Source organism: Vombatus ursinus, unplaced genomic scaffold (assembly GCF_900497805.2).
Source record: "Vombatus ursinus unplaced genomic scaffold, bare-nosed wombat genome assembly UNPS02014945.1, whole genome shotgun sequence".
Lineage (NCBI taxonomy): Eukaryota > Metazoa > Chordata > Mammalia > Diprotodontia > Vombatidae > Vombatus > Vombatus ursinus.
In genome coordinates, this window is record NW_020954723.1 from 19068397 (window position 1) to 19088528 (window position 20132).

The window sequence follows — 20132 nt, forward strand, 5'->3', positions numbered from 1 at the left end:
CTCTCTCTCTCTCTCTCTCTCTCTCTCTCTCTCTCTCTCTCTCTCCTCCTCCTCCTCCTCTTTCTCCTTCTTGTTCTTGCTCTTCTCTTTTTTCTCCTCCTCATTCTTCTTCTTCTCTTTCTCCTCACCTTCCTCTTTCTCTTTCTCCTTCTGCTCTTTCTGGTCCTTCTCCTTCTCCTCCTTTTTTTTTCTTATCCTTCTTCTTTTCCTCCTCCTCCTGCTTCTCTTTCTCCTTCTTCTTCTTCTCTCTCTCTCTCTCTCTCTCTCTCTCTCTCTCTCTCTCTCTGTCTACCCTCCCCTCCCCTCCCCTCCCCTCGATGTACTTATTAAAATGTGGTGCCCAGAAATGAACAAAAAGCTTTACATACATTCTTTTTACACAGAGTACATTGAGACCATCATCTCTTATTTCCTGGACACTGTCCCTTTCTTAATTCAGTATATGATAGCATTAACCCAGACATACTTTATGCCTCATAATTCACTTACAATCCATTATTAATCTGCAGGTCTTTTTTTTTCATACAAACAATCCTTCGATCTTATAAAGGGCAAATCCTCAGTTCATTTTTTTTTCTTAGTAATCTGTTGCATATAAATCACTAAAACCACTTCAGTGCCAGGCGCTCTGTTAATATGCATATTGCATTTAATCTTAGTAAGTGTTAATGGGATCAAACAAAAAAAACATAGCAGGGGATGATTTTCCCAGGCAGATCCATCTTCCTTCCTGTAACTCCCTAAGTATCATGCAAATTATTGCCAAATCTATATATTATAAAACTTGGAGGGAGGCAGGGTCAAAAGAGGTGTTTAAAGTTCTGACTCTTAGGTTGGTGCTACCTCAGAACGCTAGATAGAATTGGGAAGGATTATTAAACACTGAGATAATTTCCTAAAGATTACGATGCCATTGGCTTCTCCAGATGTCTTTAAAAAACAGCTAACATTGTATCTGCATCTGATCCTGTTATCCCAAGTAACATTGATTAGTTTATCATCTCCCCCAATTAGAGTGTGAGCTCCTTGAGAGCAGGGTCTGTCTCTTTTATTCTATTTGTATCTTTGGTGCTTAGCACAGTGCTTGGCTCACAGTAAGCACTTAATAAATGCTTTTTCATTTGTCCATTCAAAAGAAAGTGGAAAATGCACACCAACGTTGGTACAAATGTGCTTCAGATTGTACAGAGTGCGTGTCATCTATGTTCATGTCAGTGATTTGCCCTTTTTTTCTTCTCTGAGAATAGACTGAAAAAAAAAAGACAAAATGTTGTGGAGTACAAAAGGGCATTTTGGATCTAGAGTTGATTCTGAAGATTAAAGAGATCATGGTCTCCAAAATAAACACAAGAAAAAAGCATCACTTGATACTAAAACTCACAGAAGAGCAAAATGTGAAAAAGAGTGGAAGGGAATAACCATTTATTATGTACCAGGCACTACACTAATTGCTTTTTAAAAATATTATCTTATTTGATACTCACTCCATTTTACATTTGAGGAAATAGAGGTTAAATGACTTGTCCAGGGCCACACAGCCATTAAATGCCTGAGATTGAATTTGAACTCAGGTCTTCCTGATTTCAGGTCCAGAGCCTGTATCCAGTGCAAAATGTATTGCTAGAACCACTCAACTAAACTATTTAAATGTACATATATATATATATATATATATATATATATATATATACACACACACATATATACATATCTGCACACATACACACATATATATTATATACACACATACACATGTATATATAATTAAATAACTGAGAGAGCTAGAATTATATGGAAAGAAGAAATCATAAAGTTTCATCCCTGGAAGGAATCAAACTTGCTTGATCCTCAATAGAAGAAAACTTTGCTTATTTTTAAAAGAATCTTCCTCAGTAACCTTTTCTTTCTTTTCTCTTTCTTTTTTGGTTTAACAGTCTAGCCGAATCTACTTGATGTGTTGAGGAGACTAGTTGAATTGACTCGGGAGACCTGTGTTTTTTTGTTTGCTTGTAAACATTAAATTGTGATCTCCTTGAGGGAGGACTGTTTTTTGCCTCTTTTTATACCCCCAGCACTTAGCACAGTACCTGGCACACAGTAGGCGCTTAATAATGTATATTGACTGACTTACTGATCAATGTTTAAATCTCAGCTCCAGCACCTAACCACACAATCTTGGGCAAGTCATTGAATACTCTTGAGGGGATTAGAATAGCAAGTGGTAGTGGAAATTGAGTAAAGCACACTGACTCCATCTTGTGACTCAATTCTGGAGCTAGCTCAATTCCTTTACAATTCAGTTATGAGTCTAGCCCTATTTCTGTCTTGTAAGAAAACTGTATTCAATTGTGGGATTTATGAGCAAACTTTATTGCTTTATTTGAACCTAGCCCTTTGTGGCTGGGAAACTGGACCAACTGTACCTGTTGCTTTGAGACCCTTAAATAAGGATCTAGCTTATACTGACCAGAAACCCAGTTATATTTGAAGATTGATGCAAGGAGTTTTCTTAGCATTATACATCTCAAGCAACCCATATGTCTTATCTGAAAACTGGGCCTGTACTGGTTAATCAGTTGTTTCCATGTTCCTTTGATTGAATACAGACACTTGGGTGGAGTGGGACACCCCTTTTTCTAATTTCAGGGAACCGCACCTGTTCATTCTCCCCCTTTCAATTTGGAAATTCCCTAATCTTTCCTTCCATTAGAAATCAGATTATCTAATTTTTTATCCTGTTAATTGTTTTCTTTTAATTAATTGATCTTATTTGATTAATTGTTTTTAAGGCATAAACGTCTGTCTCCCCCAGTATTAGGGGAGGTCTGGTCCCAATTTGTTAGGCAATTGGCATGCAGTGCTCAATAAGTTGATATGCTCAGAAGCTTGAACTTTTGTTTCCTTAGTCATTTCATCTTTTACATGCTACACTCTGAGCCTAACTTTCTGCCTTTGTAAAATGGACCTAACATTATTGCCTGCAATGCCTATCTCTCAGTGTTGGTGTAAGCAAAATGTTTCTCAAGTTGCCAAACACTGTATTAATGGATACTATTAAGTTGTTAAATTCATGCTGTTGTTGCATCCATTTCTTCTTATCCTGTTCTCAACAAAAACAGAGAAAAATCTGTTTGGCAGTTCTTTAAAATAATTTGTCTCCCCCTTCCCCAACCACCAGTTTTCTCTTCTTCAAGGTCAATAAGCCCAATCTTTTGAACCTTTTCAAAAAGGTCTTATTTTACAACCTCTTCATTTCCACTTGCCAAATATTTATTGAACACCAATTACATTTGAGATACTATGTGATTGGCAATATAGAAAGATGAGCAAGTAATCCCCATTTTCAGGGAATTTATACTCTAGTATAAGAGGGTGGTAGATCTCTCTCTTTTACATTCTTCTCAAATTCCCCATTTCTCCTTAGTTGCAAAGCCTAGAATGTGACATTTTACTTTAGGATTGATCTAACCAGTGTTGAGCATGACAGAAGTGAATGCACTCAGTAAATCTTAACAATTTGCCAGGAAATAGAATCCCTAACTTTGTTCAAGAATCAGCTCAAGCCTCACTTTTCATCTACGTGAAGCTTTTCCTGATTTTTTAATTTTAATTTTAATTTTCCTGATTTTTAATTAACTTTCCCTCACTGAAAGGATCAGGTGCCAAATGGTAAGTCTGAGGTATGAAACTGCTAATCTGATTTTCTGGCCCCTTAAGCCATTCACTCTCCATGGAGTCTGCAAAATCAGAGACTGGCAGGAATGAATCTCAGAATTTAAGGCTGACTAGGAAGGGGACAACCCTGCTTAAGGATGCACCTTCCCTTCCTCACCAAGCACTGCACTACCAACCCATTGTCTTGTGACTTTTAAGTCCAGAGACTTAAAAGTTCTCTGTTCCCAGAGAGCTATAGACATGCTAATGTTATAGTCAAATAACTGAACTATTTCAATAGGACTTGATAATGACTTACTATTGTTTCTTATCTCTTTCTTAGATTACATTAAATTGACATAATAAGATCCTAAAGTCACAAATATTATGGGAACATCTAATCAAATCAGCATGCCTTAAAGATAATATTTTCACATTAGAGTACTATTAAGTTTTTGTTATTTTTATTATTACTATTAAAATGATGTCAAGGACCCAAACAAAGACTCAAAATATTTTGATTAGATCTGGGTTAATGATCATACTGCACTGAGGGAAAAAAAATCATAGCTTCCAACTTCTGTCTTTTCTGCTAGTGCCACTTCCTGTTTCATTAATGTTAAAGTTTTTTTGTCAAGGTTCTCTCCTCTCTCTCTACTCACTTCTTTGGAAACTTTATTCATCTCTACTGATTGCTTCAATTTGCAGCTCGATCAATATGACTCCTGATCTCTATGCCTGCATTCCCCACTGCTTATGGTATATCTTCCCCTACTAAAGCACCAACACCTCAAATTCAACAAGAGCAAAAATGAATTTATTATCCTCCCTCCTTCCTTTCCAATTTGCTCTTCTCTTTGATTTCCTAATATCTGTCAGCATTAATGCTATTTTTATTTTTGCCTTTATTTTGGCAGTAGGCTGTACTAGCACTCATCCAGTCTCCCATGTTCAAAGCTTTGTGATTATTTGTGGTCCTTCTGTCTAATCTCATTACACACATCCATTCATTTTTACCTTTTACCTTTTTTTTAATCTATATATTGTGCATATATACACATATACATATATTCAGGGGTGTACTAGAGCTGGCTCATATCAACTTAGGAAAGCTGATTATTAAATTATCAGTGTGATGATTTATACCTTGGAAACTGGCAAACACTACAAATCGGGTCTTGATTTATTGTTCTGTCAGTTTTCCAGACCTAAGAAAGTGATAGATAAAATGTTAATAATGCACAGAAAAGTATGTCATTTTCCTCCTAGAGAGGTAGTTGGTAAAATTTCTAGCAGATCCCTGCACAAACATTTGTATGTGTGTGTCTGTGTATGCATATAAACACAAATATATGCCCATATATATATAGAGATAGATAGATACATATAATATACACATGCATATAAATACATTTTCCTATTAGCAACATAGTCCCCTCCCTTGCCATTTTGAATAGTTATATAGGATAGCTGCAAATCATGAAATGCCTGAAACTATGAAAAGTCAAAATTGAGGATCATTCAATAATTATGGTATGTGTAAAATGGAATCAGCATATGAGCAATGGCAAAGTGTATGCAAGAAGTAGCATGAAATACAATTGTTAATTAAATTTATGACTTCAAAGGGAAGTGGATCAATCATATAGGGAGTGCAAAGGGTAAGAGATGGACAGTTCACATGTTTCTTTGATACCTTTAACATGTGACGTCACTTAAAAGAAGACCCCAAGAACATTGAGTAGACAATCTTGGACTGGCTTGAACAGCACTCACATAGAATGAAAAAGCTCATACCCTGTGAAGTAATACAATAATTTACCATGTTAATAAACCATGGTCTATTCATATTTCTTATTTCGTTTCATTGTCTATAGCAAATTCAGCAGTATACTTAAAGAAATACCAATTTGAAAACGCCTGGATAGAAAATAAGTGTATAATCCACCAAATCCTGCTAGTTTTCTATATATGTAGTATCTCTTACACTCATTTACTGAACTCTATTCCAACTACTACCACCCTAGTACAAACTTTCATATATTGTTCTTGTAATTATAGTCCTGTATATAACATTTTTCAAAGCACTCTCACATGCTTTAAAAGATAGGATATACAAAATTCTATGAGGTAGGTGATTTTCAGATGAAGGAATAAATGAATGAACTTGTCTCATAATAGGTTTCTTAGTCATTTCATTGATTCACAACTAAATGCAACTTTGATGACCTAGAAATGGATTTTCAAAGAAGCTAGGGGTTATCTAGAAACAAACAATTCAAATTAGGGTACAGAGCCAAACCTCTGACTAAATGTTAGGAATTTTCCTAACTGGGGCCCTATGCTATTAAAATTATATGACTAAAGTCTGATCTGATATAAACACCACTAAACAGCAGGTAAGGGAATTTGAGGGATATTATATTTCCTCTAGGCTAAAAAGTAAGCTGGCACAGTGGACAGAGCACTGGGCTTGGAATCAGGAAGACTCATCTTCAGAAGTTCAAAGCCAACCTTAGACACTTACTAACTGTGTGACCCTGGGTAAGTAACTTAACCCTGTTTGCCTCAGGTCCCCATCTGTAAAATGAGACAGCTGGAAAAGGAAATCCAGTTTCTTTGCCAAGAAAACTGCAAATGGGGTCATAAAGAGTCAGACATGACTGAAACAACTCAACAGCAGTGTGCTAATTGTTATAAAGGCGTGGTTGATTAAGTATCCAAAGAGAAAGGAGATGGAGAGGAGAGATTAAGAAAAGATCATACCCTACACCAACCCTCTAGACCTGGGAAGGATTCAATTCTGTTTCTACCCAGCAGAGAGGAAAAAGGATCAGGTAACTGGTTGGCCAAATCTATACTTCCCAGTGATTACTTACAAGTGATTACTCAAAATATGATGTAATTGACAAAAGACAATGGTCAACTATTTTCATAGGCCTTTCAGGGTACTAATATGGATGATATAGTAATATATAGGGAACTTAAGACCTAAAGAGATCTTCTTTTATTTTGGAATACAGAGATGCCAACTAAGGTCAGTTGGGATATAAAGAAGAAGCTATATATAGAAAGTGGTATGGTAGAAACCTGACTATAATTGGAGTCAGATAACTGTCCCCTCTGCTATTTTTCTACTCTGTGTCCTTGAACAAATAACTTACCCTCTCTGCACCTAATATTCCTCACCTGTAAAACAGAAACAATCATACATAGATTTGTGAAGATTGATTAAACTAATGTGTGAAAAATGCTTCATGAGGTATTGTTTGTGATTTTAAAAAAAGAATTCAATTAAAATCCCCAATACTTCAGTTGAGTAAAAGAAGGTTGAGACACAGACTATTACTTGAGTATAGATTGCTATCCCAAAAACTCCAGGATTGGTTGTTACTTAGTGGAAATCTCTACAGTATACATTTTAAAAATCTATTTTGTATGTATTATTAATTTGAACAAGTTTACAGAAAAATCCCTACTCTCTCACTTGGTCACTGTGTGACCGTGGGTAAAATCACTTACCCTCTTTGAGGCATGTAATTACTTTATGTAATAATACCATAATGATCATAGATTTAAATATGGGAAGGAGCTTATAGGTTTGTGAACTTATGATCCTATCCCTAATGCACACATATGATTTGTCCCATTATAACTAGGACAAATGCTTTTTTGACTTTCAAAAAAAAGAAAGAGAAATGGACTCTACAAACATAAGTCAGTGAGCTTGACTTTAATTCCTAAGAAAACTTTAGATTCGATTTTTAAAGAGATGGTTGGTGAGCAAATGAAAATGAAAAAGAAAAAGAAGAGGCAATAACAAAGAACCACCAAGGCTTCAAGAATGATGGCCTTCGTACTGTTCCTCACACATATTAAATCTCTATTCTCCATGTCTTTACAAAAGCCATTCTTCAATGACTGGAATACACTGCTTCCTAACTTCCGCTTCTCAGAATCTTTGGTTTCCTTTAAAGCTTAGATCAAATATCACTTCCTACTTGAGATACTTTTTTGATTCCCTCCGGATTTTAGTACACATCCCTCAAAATTACCTTCTATAATGTGCCTACTAAATCTGTATTACTATGTTCAGTTCCAGATGCCAAATTTTAAGGACATTGAAAAACAAAAGATCATCCAGAGGAAGACAACCAGGATGGTATCCCTATAATATGGGGACTGTTTGAAGGAATTAGGAGTGTTTTGTTTAGATAAAGAGAAGATTTAGGGAAGAAACCATACTTTTTAAGTATCTGAAGAGCTGTCATGTAAAAGAGGAATGGCATAGGGAGATAAATACAAAACTCTCCCAAATTAGAACTGTCTAAAAGTGAAGCTAAAAGGTGACAGGTTTAGCTTTTTTTGGAGGTCTTTGATGAAAAAGACTACATGACCACTTGCCAGATGTTATATTGAGATTTCCTTTAAATGTGTGTTGGAATAAATGACTGCTAACATCTCTTCCAATTCTAAATTCTCTGATTTGTATTCATTGTATAATATGATTTTCATGCTAATTTTTTAAAAAAAATTATATATATTCACACTTCTGTGTTTGAATATAGCACAATGAACTGTGTAGATTCTATATAAGAGATTTATGAAAGGACATGGCAATAATCTCCCTAGATGACAAGGTATAGATGGGTTTTTATCTCCACTGGGAGAAGTAACTATCCAGTGAGATTATAGATCCATTGAAGTATCAAAGTATAACAATAACACATTGTTCATACCTGTCATTTTGAATAGCTATATAATATTTCCATCACTCTAATAACATAATTTGCTTGACTAGTCTCTTATTGTTGGGTATTTAGGTGGTATCCATTTTTTTTTTGCTATTATAAATAAGGTTGGCAAGAACATCTTTGTACAAATTACTTCCCACTTCCCTCTCTTTTTTTTCCCCTTTGAGATATATTTTCAAGAGTAGAATTACCAGATCAAATTGCAGGAGAATTTTTATAGCTCCTTTTAGGTCCTGCCAAATACTGCAGCACATTTAAAGAAATACAAAATGGAAAATGTCTGGCTTAACACATATGTGACAGGAAAAAAAAAAATCAGAATCTGACAACCCAAATTGACCATGAGCTGGAAAAAGAGCATTGTAAATGAAAAAGTCCCCTTGATACATATTTATTAATTAAAGAAAGTAAACTCCTTGCCAGTAGGGCTTCATTCAAAGGACTTATTTCCCCAGTGCCAGCAGTGTCTGGCACATAGAAGGCACCTATTAAATGCTTGTTGATTGAATATTCTCCAATTAGGAAATGACCTGCTACCATTTTGGGCACTGGTCTAGCTTTATGTCTACTTTGTCATTCACACTTTAAGAAAAATTATAAGAATTTAAAAGAAGACAAACAAACATGATTTATAAAACCTATTCAAAAAAGTTTAAAGGAGATGAAACAATTTTTTTCCCTGAGGCTAAAATGACTGCTGGAGCAAAAGAAAGCCTTATTATAGAGTCTGATGAAGAATTCTAAAAAGGGTGCTAGTAAGTTATTTTCTAATCTGAAAGAGGTTCAAACCCAGATCAGCCTTGGGTTGAAAGGTCAAGATCTATATGAAGCTGTTCTCAAAACAGTGAGACAGATACCAAAGGAAGGTGTGAGCTTTCTTACTCAAGATATCTTTAAACATAACAGAAAGGTAGCTATTTGGGGCTGCTCAGAAGCAGGAGGTTCAGGGTTTAAAGCATGTTGCTAAGTTAAATGATTATTTAGGGTCTCTTCCTACTCAAGGGTTCTATAATAAAGTAATTTTTCTAGGACCAAGGGTAAGTCACACACACACACACACACACACACACACACACACACACACACTCATGCCTGATTTAAAAAAAAAAGCGTAGGTGTTCGTGGCTTACTTAGCTATATCTAAAATTAAGCTAGAACCACCCACAATCCCTTGACTTGCCAAAAGACTGGAAAATGAAGCTATCTTCAAAACGAAGATACAGAATGTAAGTCAAAAGTTAAAAGCCAGTCACTAGACAACTAGCAGAAAGAGCAGGAATATTGGACATGATGGGGAAATGGATAGAATTGCATTTAAAGATATAATGTGGAGATCTCATATCTCTCAGAAATTGTCAGGAAATTTTTAGGCATAGCAGTGCATTAGGTCACTTTTGCTATGATTTAATAAAGCATATGGGTGTGGGCCAAGATCATCAAAAGTATGCCCCAAACAAGTAGCCCCATCTTAGCATTTGGCTTTTGGTAATGTCAAGAATGTCTAAACCTTGTAATCTTTTTTTGCCCCATGAGTCACTCTATTTTTCTTCTCCCCTGTTTCCAAGCAGGCATAATGAATGCATATCAATTTGAAAAGCATTCAGCAGAGCCCCTTTACATGATCTTCAAGTGAAAGTATATCAGTGAGAAAAGGGGAATTCATGCATCTATACAAATATACATATATATGTATATATACATACTCCATCTTTTACAGAATGACTAAATAAATGCATATACTTAACACAGGGCATTTAGGCTTCTTATAAAAATGAGTTGATGAAAGCAAGGAAAAAAAAGACAAACAGGGAGAGCAGGGTGATATTTACTTAATAAATGTGAATTTTGTCAACACATTTCATGTGAAGTCATAAATATATACAATCAAAAGGAAAGGTACCTACTTTTAAAAGCTAGTTGGTCATTCATTCTGCCATTCAAGTCAAAAGGGATTCAAGGAAATGAAGGAAAGGAAATAATAGAAGAGGGTTACATGAAACATAAAAGACTCACCTGAAATCTGCAAACTTGTCCCAGAATTTTCTTGTATTAAGCAAAAACGATCATAGGATAAAGAGAAGTCCTTACCTGCCATTCTCTCTGCAAGTCACCTTTGGTCATTGTCAGACTTGTAGGATTTGATGCACTAATGAGTGTATATTCTCTTCCATTAGAGTCCCCTCACACACACACATATGCACACACCTCTCCCCTCTCCAAAGAGCAGCACTGTTTTCTTTTAAATGATATCAGGTTACCTGAGTTGTTCAATTCACTAAAGTGACTGCTGACTCTGTTTACCCTTCCATGGGACTTTGCAAAATTTTAGCTAGAGGTATCAAACTTGGAGCTCACAGGACCTATGCAGCCTGTAAAACTCTCAAGTATGGCCCAAATCGTATTAAAATGTAATTGGTAACTATTTAACAAAACTAATAAAAATACAATACAATGTAGATACTGTTAATTTGAGCTTTTCTAAGTCAACATGAAGCCTGCAGGGAACATTTCTATTTGAATTTGACACCACTGCTAGGCATTGCTCACCTTACTCATTTTTATCAACTATATCAACCCCTGATGATTCAAGCCCAGCAATGAGCCCCTTTCAACCAAAGACATTGCTTCATTTCTTCACTTATATGTGTGATACGGTTGGGAATTCAAGAGTAATTCGTCTTTAATGGGCATCAGTGTTCGAAGATACTATATGTCAAGTGAGTGAGGAGATGAGATGAGAGAAGGGGTTAACTACAGAGACAAACAGCAAAGAACGATGGAATTCTCTTTCCTTGTGAATAGGCAAGTCTCAGAATGAGGTATAGACAAAGTCATTGACTATTAAAGACATCAACAAGGATGTAGGGAAGCAAGAAGGAAGAAAATATTACTCATCATTCACAGCTCATTGTCCTATATCATGGCCAATATCTTCCTTTCCCCACTTGAAAAGTATTCTTCTCTTTCCTGTTCTTCTCTTCATTATAGTCAGCCTTAGAAATAACTCCTTGATAACGCCAAACAATACTTATGAAAGATGGGTGGGTTAACGGAATGTTGATATCAGTCACTAATAGCCAGTAAACTCTCAAGGAAGAGGATGGGCCAGAAAAACATGCAACAGAGCTGTTGGAAAATATCTTGTATTTATGCATAATGCTGACCAAAGCCACAAGAGATATGTTCCCTCAAGAGAAAAGAGGAACATCATTGAAAAATTTTGCAAATAGAGTCTAAGGACTCTGCTTAAATGGCAGCAAGGATCAAGGTTTGGAGTAAAGAAGAAGCAAAGCAACTGGGGAGCAGGTCAATCCAAAATCTTTCTATAGCCTTCACCATGGCTGTAGAAAAGCAAGGCCATGCGATCAAACACACCTACCTACTAAATCTCCTTTGTCATCAAAATTCATAGTAGTCTACTTGTGAAGCTTTTATGAATTAAGGCTGAAAAAGTCAAAGGACTATTTATGAAATTCTACTTGTCAATCTTGTTCTCCTCTACTGACCGGTCCTTCAAAATCTTAGGTCAAAGTACAAAAAAGTTCTCATTATTTTATCCACCCATTGTTTAGGTGCCTATCTCCAGATCTGCATATTTAGTTCTGGGAGCCCCATTATGATAATCGAGGGGTACAGTATTAGAAATTCATGATGGTAATTTTAAAATGGTGTCATGGACAAAGAGATGACCTCAGAGTCAAGAAGAATAGAAGTTAAGTCCTGTCTCCGACACAGATGAGCTGGCTAATTTCTCAGTGTACTAAGCAGCTCTCTTGGACTATAAAATTGCAGAGAATTTTCTAATCTTCATTGTAAAAGGAGTTTCCTCACCAGAAATTCTCTATACCAGTTAAATCACAGGTATAATTCAATTTTTTTCAAAATGATTTCCAACATCTAAACCCTATTCTTTACTTAAAGTATGAATTAAACCAGACATATTCACAAATGTGTATAAAAGTTAGAATACTGCTTTCCTGATAACTTTTCTTTCTTAAAATTGTCCTAATTGGTTCTTAACAGAAATTTTTAATTCATATATAAGAAGCATGATGACATGTGTGAAGTTGCAAGAAAAACATTCTGTCCAAAAGAGAAACCTGAAAGTTGTATTATATCCAACTTATACAGATGCTCAGAAAACATAAGAAAAGTTTCTTCAATGGAAAGTGTGGAAAGATAGCAAGAAACTAAGCCTTCATTTCTTGATTAAAAATAACATCAAAATTCCTTAGCACTCTTCACTTTCCTCCTAAAATAGTTGTCTGATGCTCGGAGATACTCATTCTACTGCGGTTTGGAGAAAAATTTAAAAAAAACCTCAATAAAATTCTTAAATAATGTATATAATATCAGAAAATAAGGTGGCTAGTTACAAATGTTTAAGAATACCAAAATAGGACATTGCTTAAAATAGCTAAAAGAGCCGTTAAGACTTATATAAAACATTCTGCTTGAAAAAGATTTCCTTTAGGTTGTATGTTTTGTGTTGCCTTCTTTCTTTTTTGTTAACTTTCCAGAAAATGGTATCTGGTTTTAGCAGTCACAGTATTCACAGTAGCTTCCCTGTGCATTAAGTACCATTCAAAATTTGAATAATCTAGACTTTAACATGATGGAAAAAGCAATTCAAAAAGAAGATCTTCCTTCCTTCCTTCCTTCCTTCCTTCCTTCCTTCCTTCCTTCCTTCCTTCCTTCCTTCCTTCCTTCCTTCTTTCCTTCCTTTCTGTTCCCATTATGTTTCAAAAATAAAAACAAGAGATGCCTGGTAGTATCCAGAAATTGACAGGACACAAAAGAGTCTAAACGGTTAATTAATTTGGGAAGAACAAGAATTCAACCCTCCTCTACTTACTTCTTCCTTTTTCCTCTCTCATCTCTTATCTTCCAATCTTATGCCTTACTCATTACTCATCAATTCACATTCTCTATCCTTTTCTCAGTGATGTCCCCAGTACTGGGAAGTTTCTAACCTATCCATTAAGAAGTTTCCTTTTTTTAAAGAGATTTCAGAGCATCAAGCAAGTAGATTGAGAAAAAATATGCTGAGATTTAGGGTAGTGAAATCAAATGAATAAACTAGAATCCTTCCTTCTTCCAAATTGCCATGTCTTTGGTTGACGTTTTCCATTCCTGTTAAATGACTGCTTTTTCCCCACCACCCTGAGAACCCACCAAAGAGATAAAAGCCAATGAAGATATGTCAGATTCAGCAGCCACCATCTGTGTCGTGAACCTTATTTTATGTATCTTAATTTTTTTTTCAGTAGTGGAGAAGTATATGGCTGTTGCTGTAATGCTTTCTATTAGCCCCTTAGGACCATTTCATTAGGACCATTCTTTTTCCTTGTGAATAGGCAAGACCTATTTCCCAATAGACCATTTCCCAAAAATAACAAATTGTCATTTAATTCATTTTCAATTCATCATATTATCCAGGTGTCTTCCCCTCCTCTTCTTCAGAGTATAGTAATCATAGTGAATGTAGAGGGAGGGCACCAGCCCCGTTCCATAAAGAATATCCTGAGAAACCCTTACCATCCCACCCAGTTATTTCCATCTTGTAGGCCCCCGGTCCCACCCAACTCTGTAGTTGGAAAAAGAAAATTCAAATGAAAAACAGCTCATAAAACAGCAAGCAAAATAAATTCAGTTTAGTTTTTTTGTTTTTAAAGAACAAAATGAAACTTGAGGGAAAACTTACTGGAGTTACAGTTTATCCTGATACAGTCTAGATGGGGAAAAATAAATGAAAGATGAAATTGCATCCTTCAAGGTAACAGCTGCAGACATCCAAAAACAATCAGTCCACCCTTCCGGGGACAGACACACGCAAGAAATGTGGCCATTTTATATATATACAGTATGTACAAATTTAAGGGTGGGTGTATATGTACAGTATATTATATAGAAAAAATTGAATACATATATATATACACACACATATATACACATATGTATAGAGATATATACTGATATACATATATATCCACGGATAGACACAGAGTATGTTTCTCTTTTGCGGAAAACCTATGCATGTATCTATTATGTATTATCTCAAACCTCAACTTGAAATGTTATTTTTTTTAAAAAATACTTGACAAATCAGGCACAATTTCCCCATCACCACCAAATGCAAGTTATGCCCCACCTTTCCATCTACATTGTATCTTCTTTCATTTTATCTTTAAAAGCAGCCTTAACACTATTTTATTAATATAGATATATATTATTATTATTATTCCATAGGCACATCATCTGACACATTTTATCCTGAAAAAAAAAATCTGCCTATGAGGTTCAACAGTGCAGTATTTAACCCTTTCTCTTTTCCTAAGAACAAACTCCCTCCTCCCTCTCCCTACATCATCCCACAGATGCTCTAGCAATTTGTATTGGCATTTTGCCGTTACTCATAAAGTAAGGAAAGGGTTAATACCATCTGGTCATTTCCTATCATAAAATGGCCACTTGCAAACAGCTAACCACACAAACGCCCATCCCAGATTTCAGAGAGTTAAGGGCCAGGAGAGGGGAGTGGGAAGGGCAGTCACTGGGTGTTATTTTTGATTGGGTTAAGTAATTTATATGGGGGGGGCAGTGCTTCAAGGGCTCCCAGACAATACCCCTCACTAGAACCAATCCTCATCTTGCTACCTGAATGCTCTTTGCAAATGAAGTTTCCATAGCATTCAGAGAGAAGGTGAGGCAGGTAAATGTGGAGGCAGTACCGAGGGCCCTTGATCAACCTGTTTCAATTGGTATTTCTAGATCTGACTCTAAAGACATCAGGGACAGTGGGAGTTGAACAAGTGACTTTAAGTATCAAGCAGAGGAGGTTTTATCTTCATTTAAAAAAAAAAGTTCCCTGACCCTTCTTTGTGACGTGTGAGCTTTTGGTCAGAAATATTCTTTCATGGACTCATTGGATCCCTAAGTCATTAGATATCTTTACTTACCATTACTTGAAAAACTTATAGGGGATTGGACAGGGATGGCTAGGAAAAATGCCTCAGTAATCACCACACTAGCCAATAGGAATGGTGCTATCAAATTCTCCAAATATAAATGGTTATCAGCGTTATAATGGATGAAACTCCAATAAGAGATTAAAAAGAAGAGAAAAACAGCAAAATATTCTAAGGAAAGAGGATAATTTTGTTTTGTTTTTTATGTTGCTCATTTTGCTTTATCTTGATTTAAAGAATATTGTGAGAGCAACAGAAGAAAAAGCAGTTAAGAACATTCCTCTACCTCAACATTAAAGTGTCACGTGTCTTTTGAAGTAGAGTCAGAGACTGTCATCGCATCATTTTAACCTTTAAAATCTTTTATAGGGAAAGGGACAGAAAGGGTGACAAAGGACAAATTTAAATCCAGACCAGTACAATTTAGAATAGCCAATCATCCTGGGGACAGGGCTTAAAGAGGGTTTGACATCTCTTGAGAAAATCTGGGTTTGGTTTCATGAGATTAGGTTTGTCATGTGTCGTCAACCGCAACAGAAAAGTGGGAGCAAACAGCTCTGGAGCATTTGGTACGGTCACCATACAGTGGCGGCTATACCCCTTGGTGAAGACTGTGGGTGAGGGAGAGTGACGCGGGCTTGAAGTGGTGAGGGGTTTTAACATTTGATTTTGTACCATCCAATAAGGCTGAATAAATACCCCTCCCTCCTGATTTATGTATAAAGAAAACGTGACTGAGCTTGGGAGGAGGAGAAACACACAGAGAAAGAGAGAGAGACAGACAGAGACAGAGAGAGGAACCCTAAGGCCGTGCAATTTTCTTTTGGTTTCCATACGTTCTTAAGCAAGAACTATTGTGGAAGGAAAGCCAAACTAGATCATATATTTCATGTTTTAGTCCACTATGGTTCATGTAGAATGGGTTACCTGAAGTGAAGGGGACTTTGAAACAAATTTCCATCTACAAACTTGCTGATGATTTTATTCTTTCAAATGTCATCAAGGAACAGGCTATGTCATGAGGAATCAAAGGGGAGAGGCAACAATGAAGTTGAGGTATCTTGACAATCTTTAGCTATTGTGTTGGAACTCATCCCTCTTTTAGGTCAAAATGCCCCTTACAGATTTGAAATCTGAATGAATAGCTCTCCTTGAGGTTAACTTATTACAAGACACTAGTCATTGGAAAATGGGGAATCCAAACTCAGGGAATTTATTTTAGGTAAATCACTTTTCCAACAACTTTGAGTAGCTTCTAAAAGTTGATTTTTAAGTTAGCTTTTTTTTTAAATGAGGGAGATTGAATTTTTTTTTTCCTCCCATGCCACTTGGTTTTTGGATAAGGTATGGAGGAAATCCACATGTAAATGTTTCTAGCTGCTACATTTTTCAAAAAAGGGGTAAAAAGTGAAAAGTATTCAACAAGTTCAAGTTTCAAGCATTCAACTGCGATTTATGGAATGGCCTGAAGCTCTACCATGTCTACCCTACTGAAGTATGGTTCTCAACAATCCTTCCCAAGGATTGTGGATATAATGTGTCGGTTCATCAACAAACTTTTTTTGTGTCTCTTATGTGCAATGAACCCTGGTACATGCTAGGGATATAAAGATAAAAATGAAACAGTTCTTGCTCTCAAATAGCCTATATGCAATAAGTAGCAATTGTTTTATTTCAGTGCGACACAGCCCAGTAAGGAGTAGTGGGGACATACAGGCTGAATGTACATTGTCTTTGGAGCTATCACCTGGTAGGCTCTGGGAACAGGAAAATGGAATTCATGACTGATAGAAAAATAAACTATTTATGTAAGCATAGAACAGAAAACAGACTTCTAAAAAAGTCTTTGAGCATAGGTTATGTCTGAATGCGTGTGTGTGTGTGTGTGTGTGTGTGTGTGTGTGTGTGTTAAACAGAAAAGGAGAATACTGAATCTGGAGCCCTAGAGGCATCAATTCTTTCGGAAAGAAAGAAGTCAACATGACTTATTTCCAAGAGTATCCAGTTCTTAGGCAACAGTCAGCACGAGGTCTGTGTCCTTGTGGAACTGCCCAAGCTAGGAAGACTCAGCTCTAAGAACGAAAAGGCGTACGATAAATCAAAGCTGGAAGTCCTCAAGAAATGAGAGGATTCCCTGACCCCAAGGTGAGAACAGAGGGGATAAAAATAGCAGGGAAGAAACTGCTTATCTCTTGATTCTCCTGTTGGCCTGAGTTTGAAAGATTTATAAGGATTTTAGATTACATATGGGAGCTGTGTCTTGCTCTCTGCATGTATGTGTGTGTGTGTGTGTGTGTGTGTGTGTTGTGTGTGTGTGTTTCTGTCTCTCTCCCTCTCTCCTTCCAGTTATTCTCAGCTAAGATGTGAGATCTGTCACAACTGGCTTGCTAATCTTTACAAAACAAACATTAAATAAGAGGTCCCTGTGGGTCTGAATCATCTTTTCTCTACTTCTCCCTCATCTTATTTAAAAACAGAATTTATAATTATTATTACTTTTTTGTGTTGGGGAGAGTTTTGACTTTTTTTGTTCCTTTCTCTACCTTAGAGATAAATAGACTTTTTGATTATTATTTAAAATAGTATACATATATATATATATATATATATATCTTTTTCTTTGCCTTTTTTTCCCTTTTGGAAGAGGAGGAGAGTGGCTGGGAAAGGGGCGGTGGTAATAGGCTGGGGTATGCCTGCCACCTGCAGGCTGCTCAGTACACTCTGTTCTCAGAGCTGTTTACTATGCGGGCCGCAGGCTTTGGGCCTTTGAAGGGTTGAATACCATCTTTTGATTTACCATGGTTGATGGGGAAGAGCTTAAAAACTCAAGTACATGAAGAAAAAACCAGCAAAAAATAAAATAAAATCCAAAATAATAAAACAACAACAAAAAGAAACACAGAACCAGTGGATATCAAATGATCTGGGGGAAAAATACATTTTATTGTAAAAATTGAAAACTGGAAATTAAACACAAAGAATAAATGAATGAATCACAACTCAAAACAGTCCTTTGTTTCCTACGTATTTTAAAATTTTAATTTAGTTTGTTCTTGTGTTACTAGCTAACCTTCATTAGACTGGTGCAATCCACATTATGTTACCATAAGAAATCATCCAAGATTTAGATATGGTCTGGAATTTAATGCCTAATGTCTCTCTTGGTTTAGGTTCAGGTTTTAATTTACTCATTTCTTTTACAGATCTTGTCACTAAAATCTTCTTCAAGTAGTCTTGAGACGAACATAGGCTAAAGACTCAGAAAGCTTCATCTTCCTCATGTATTTCCACCACTATTCAACACTGAATAGCTGGCCTAAGGTTGTCTAGCAATTCAGTAAAAGATCTTCTGGTGAATGGAAAGAGAATCAGAGCATAGTTTTCTCCAAAACCAAAGGTCACCACACATTTTAGAAAGTAGATAGTTGCAACAAAAAAAAAAAAAAAAAAGGAGAAAAGTGAATCATTCAATGGAAGACCATGGCATTAATGATTGAATCCCAAAGATTCCTGCTAGAGGTAAGTACAGGTAAAAGAATAGAACTTGGACAACTCCAAGTAAAGGTATAATAATCCATTCTGCTTCCACTAACCAACACTAGGGAATAATGCATGTATATGATTTGAAAAAAATACAGGTGGGGGAGAGTGTACAACAGCAGATCACCTCAGCACAAAGTGCTGTTGGTTGATGGACCAGAGCTACATGGAGCGACAGCAAATGTCCATTTTATATAACAATTTGGGTTAAAAGCCTTGTAGAATTATTCCTCTGGTTTGGAAGTCAGAGGCAAAAAGTTCTGTTACCTCATTTGGGGTAGATGGGGACAAATGTCATTGAGTTATTGGCCTTTTCTGGCTCAATTATGGTAGTTAAAAATAATGCAATTCCCCATGGGCCTGCACAACCTAGATCTTCCCTATTCCTACGTCCTACTTTTGTTTCCAGTTCCCTTTTTTCCTGCCCTCACATTGGACTGTTTTGGGTGGTGACTAAGGAAGCTGTTTCAATGAGAGGTGATTGATCAAAAGATGGACCAAAGTAGCATGTCTTACACAAAGCTAATCAATTTAAAAGACCAAGAAAGGAAACTTAAAAAAATAAAATAAAATAAAAAACCCCAAAGACATTAGTAAAAAGGAAATCACCACTATCCATAACCAGAAATTGACATCAAAACTTCATGCAGCAACACAGAGGTGTTGTTGTTTAGTTTTGTTTTTTTTTTTTAAGTGTGTTTTGGTTTACTAAACAAGGTTTCAGCAGCTAACATTTCAAAAAAAAAAAAAACAAAACAAACAGAAGGAAATCAATCCAATTAAAACAACTGGGAAAAAAAATGAAGAGAAGGAAAGAAAAGGACCACAAGCCCAAGTAGAGTGGCAGAGGCTCTTCATACGATACCTAAGTTAACCATGAGCTTGACACGACCCCCATCCAGCTCCAGGCGGAGAGTGTCAGCTGAATCCCTGGAAGTGGTGGCCACCAGCAAGCCATAAGCACGTTGAGACATGAAACGGAAAGACACGTCCTCGGCCTCGGTGTGCATGACCATGGGCATGATGATCTTCATGTACATGCTGCCATCGTAGCTCAGGATAGAAGCCTCTGCCAAAGAGAAGGGACAAGGTTATTAGAAGAGAGGGAGAGAGAGAAGAGGCAAGCAGAGAAACCATATCTTCCTTCTGTTTCCTGCTCCTGGGAGTATTTTTCCAGACTAACTTCTTATCATTGCTCTTCACACACTTTACATTC

General features: G+C 36.3%; 1 protein-coding gene across 1 annotated transcript in view; it reads right to left on the reverse strand.

The window, feature by feature from the left end:
• Positions 1 to 20132, reverse strand: part of NRXN3 (neurexin 3) — a 1892810-nt gene that overhangs the window by 1203321 nt on the left and 669357 nt on the right. The window contains exons 8-9 of the mRNA XM_027844705.1: positions 19782 to 19985; positions 14113 to 14139 (exon numbers count right to left, since the gene is read on the reverse strand). Coding sequence (XP_027700506.1) covers positions 14113 to 14139; positions 19782 to 19985 — 231 coding nt within the window. The remainder of the gene's footprint in view (positions 1 to 14112; positions 14140 to 19781; positions 19986 to 20132) is intronic.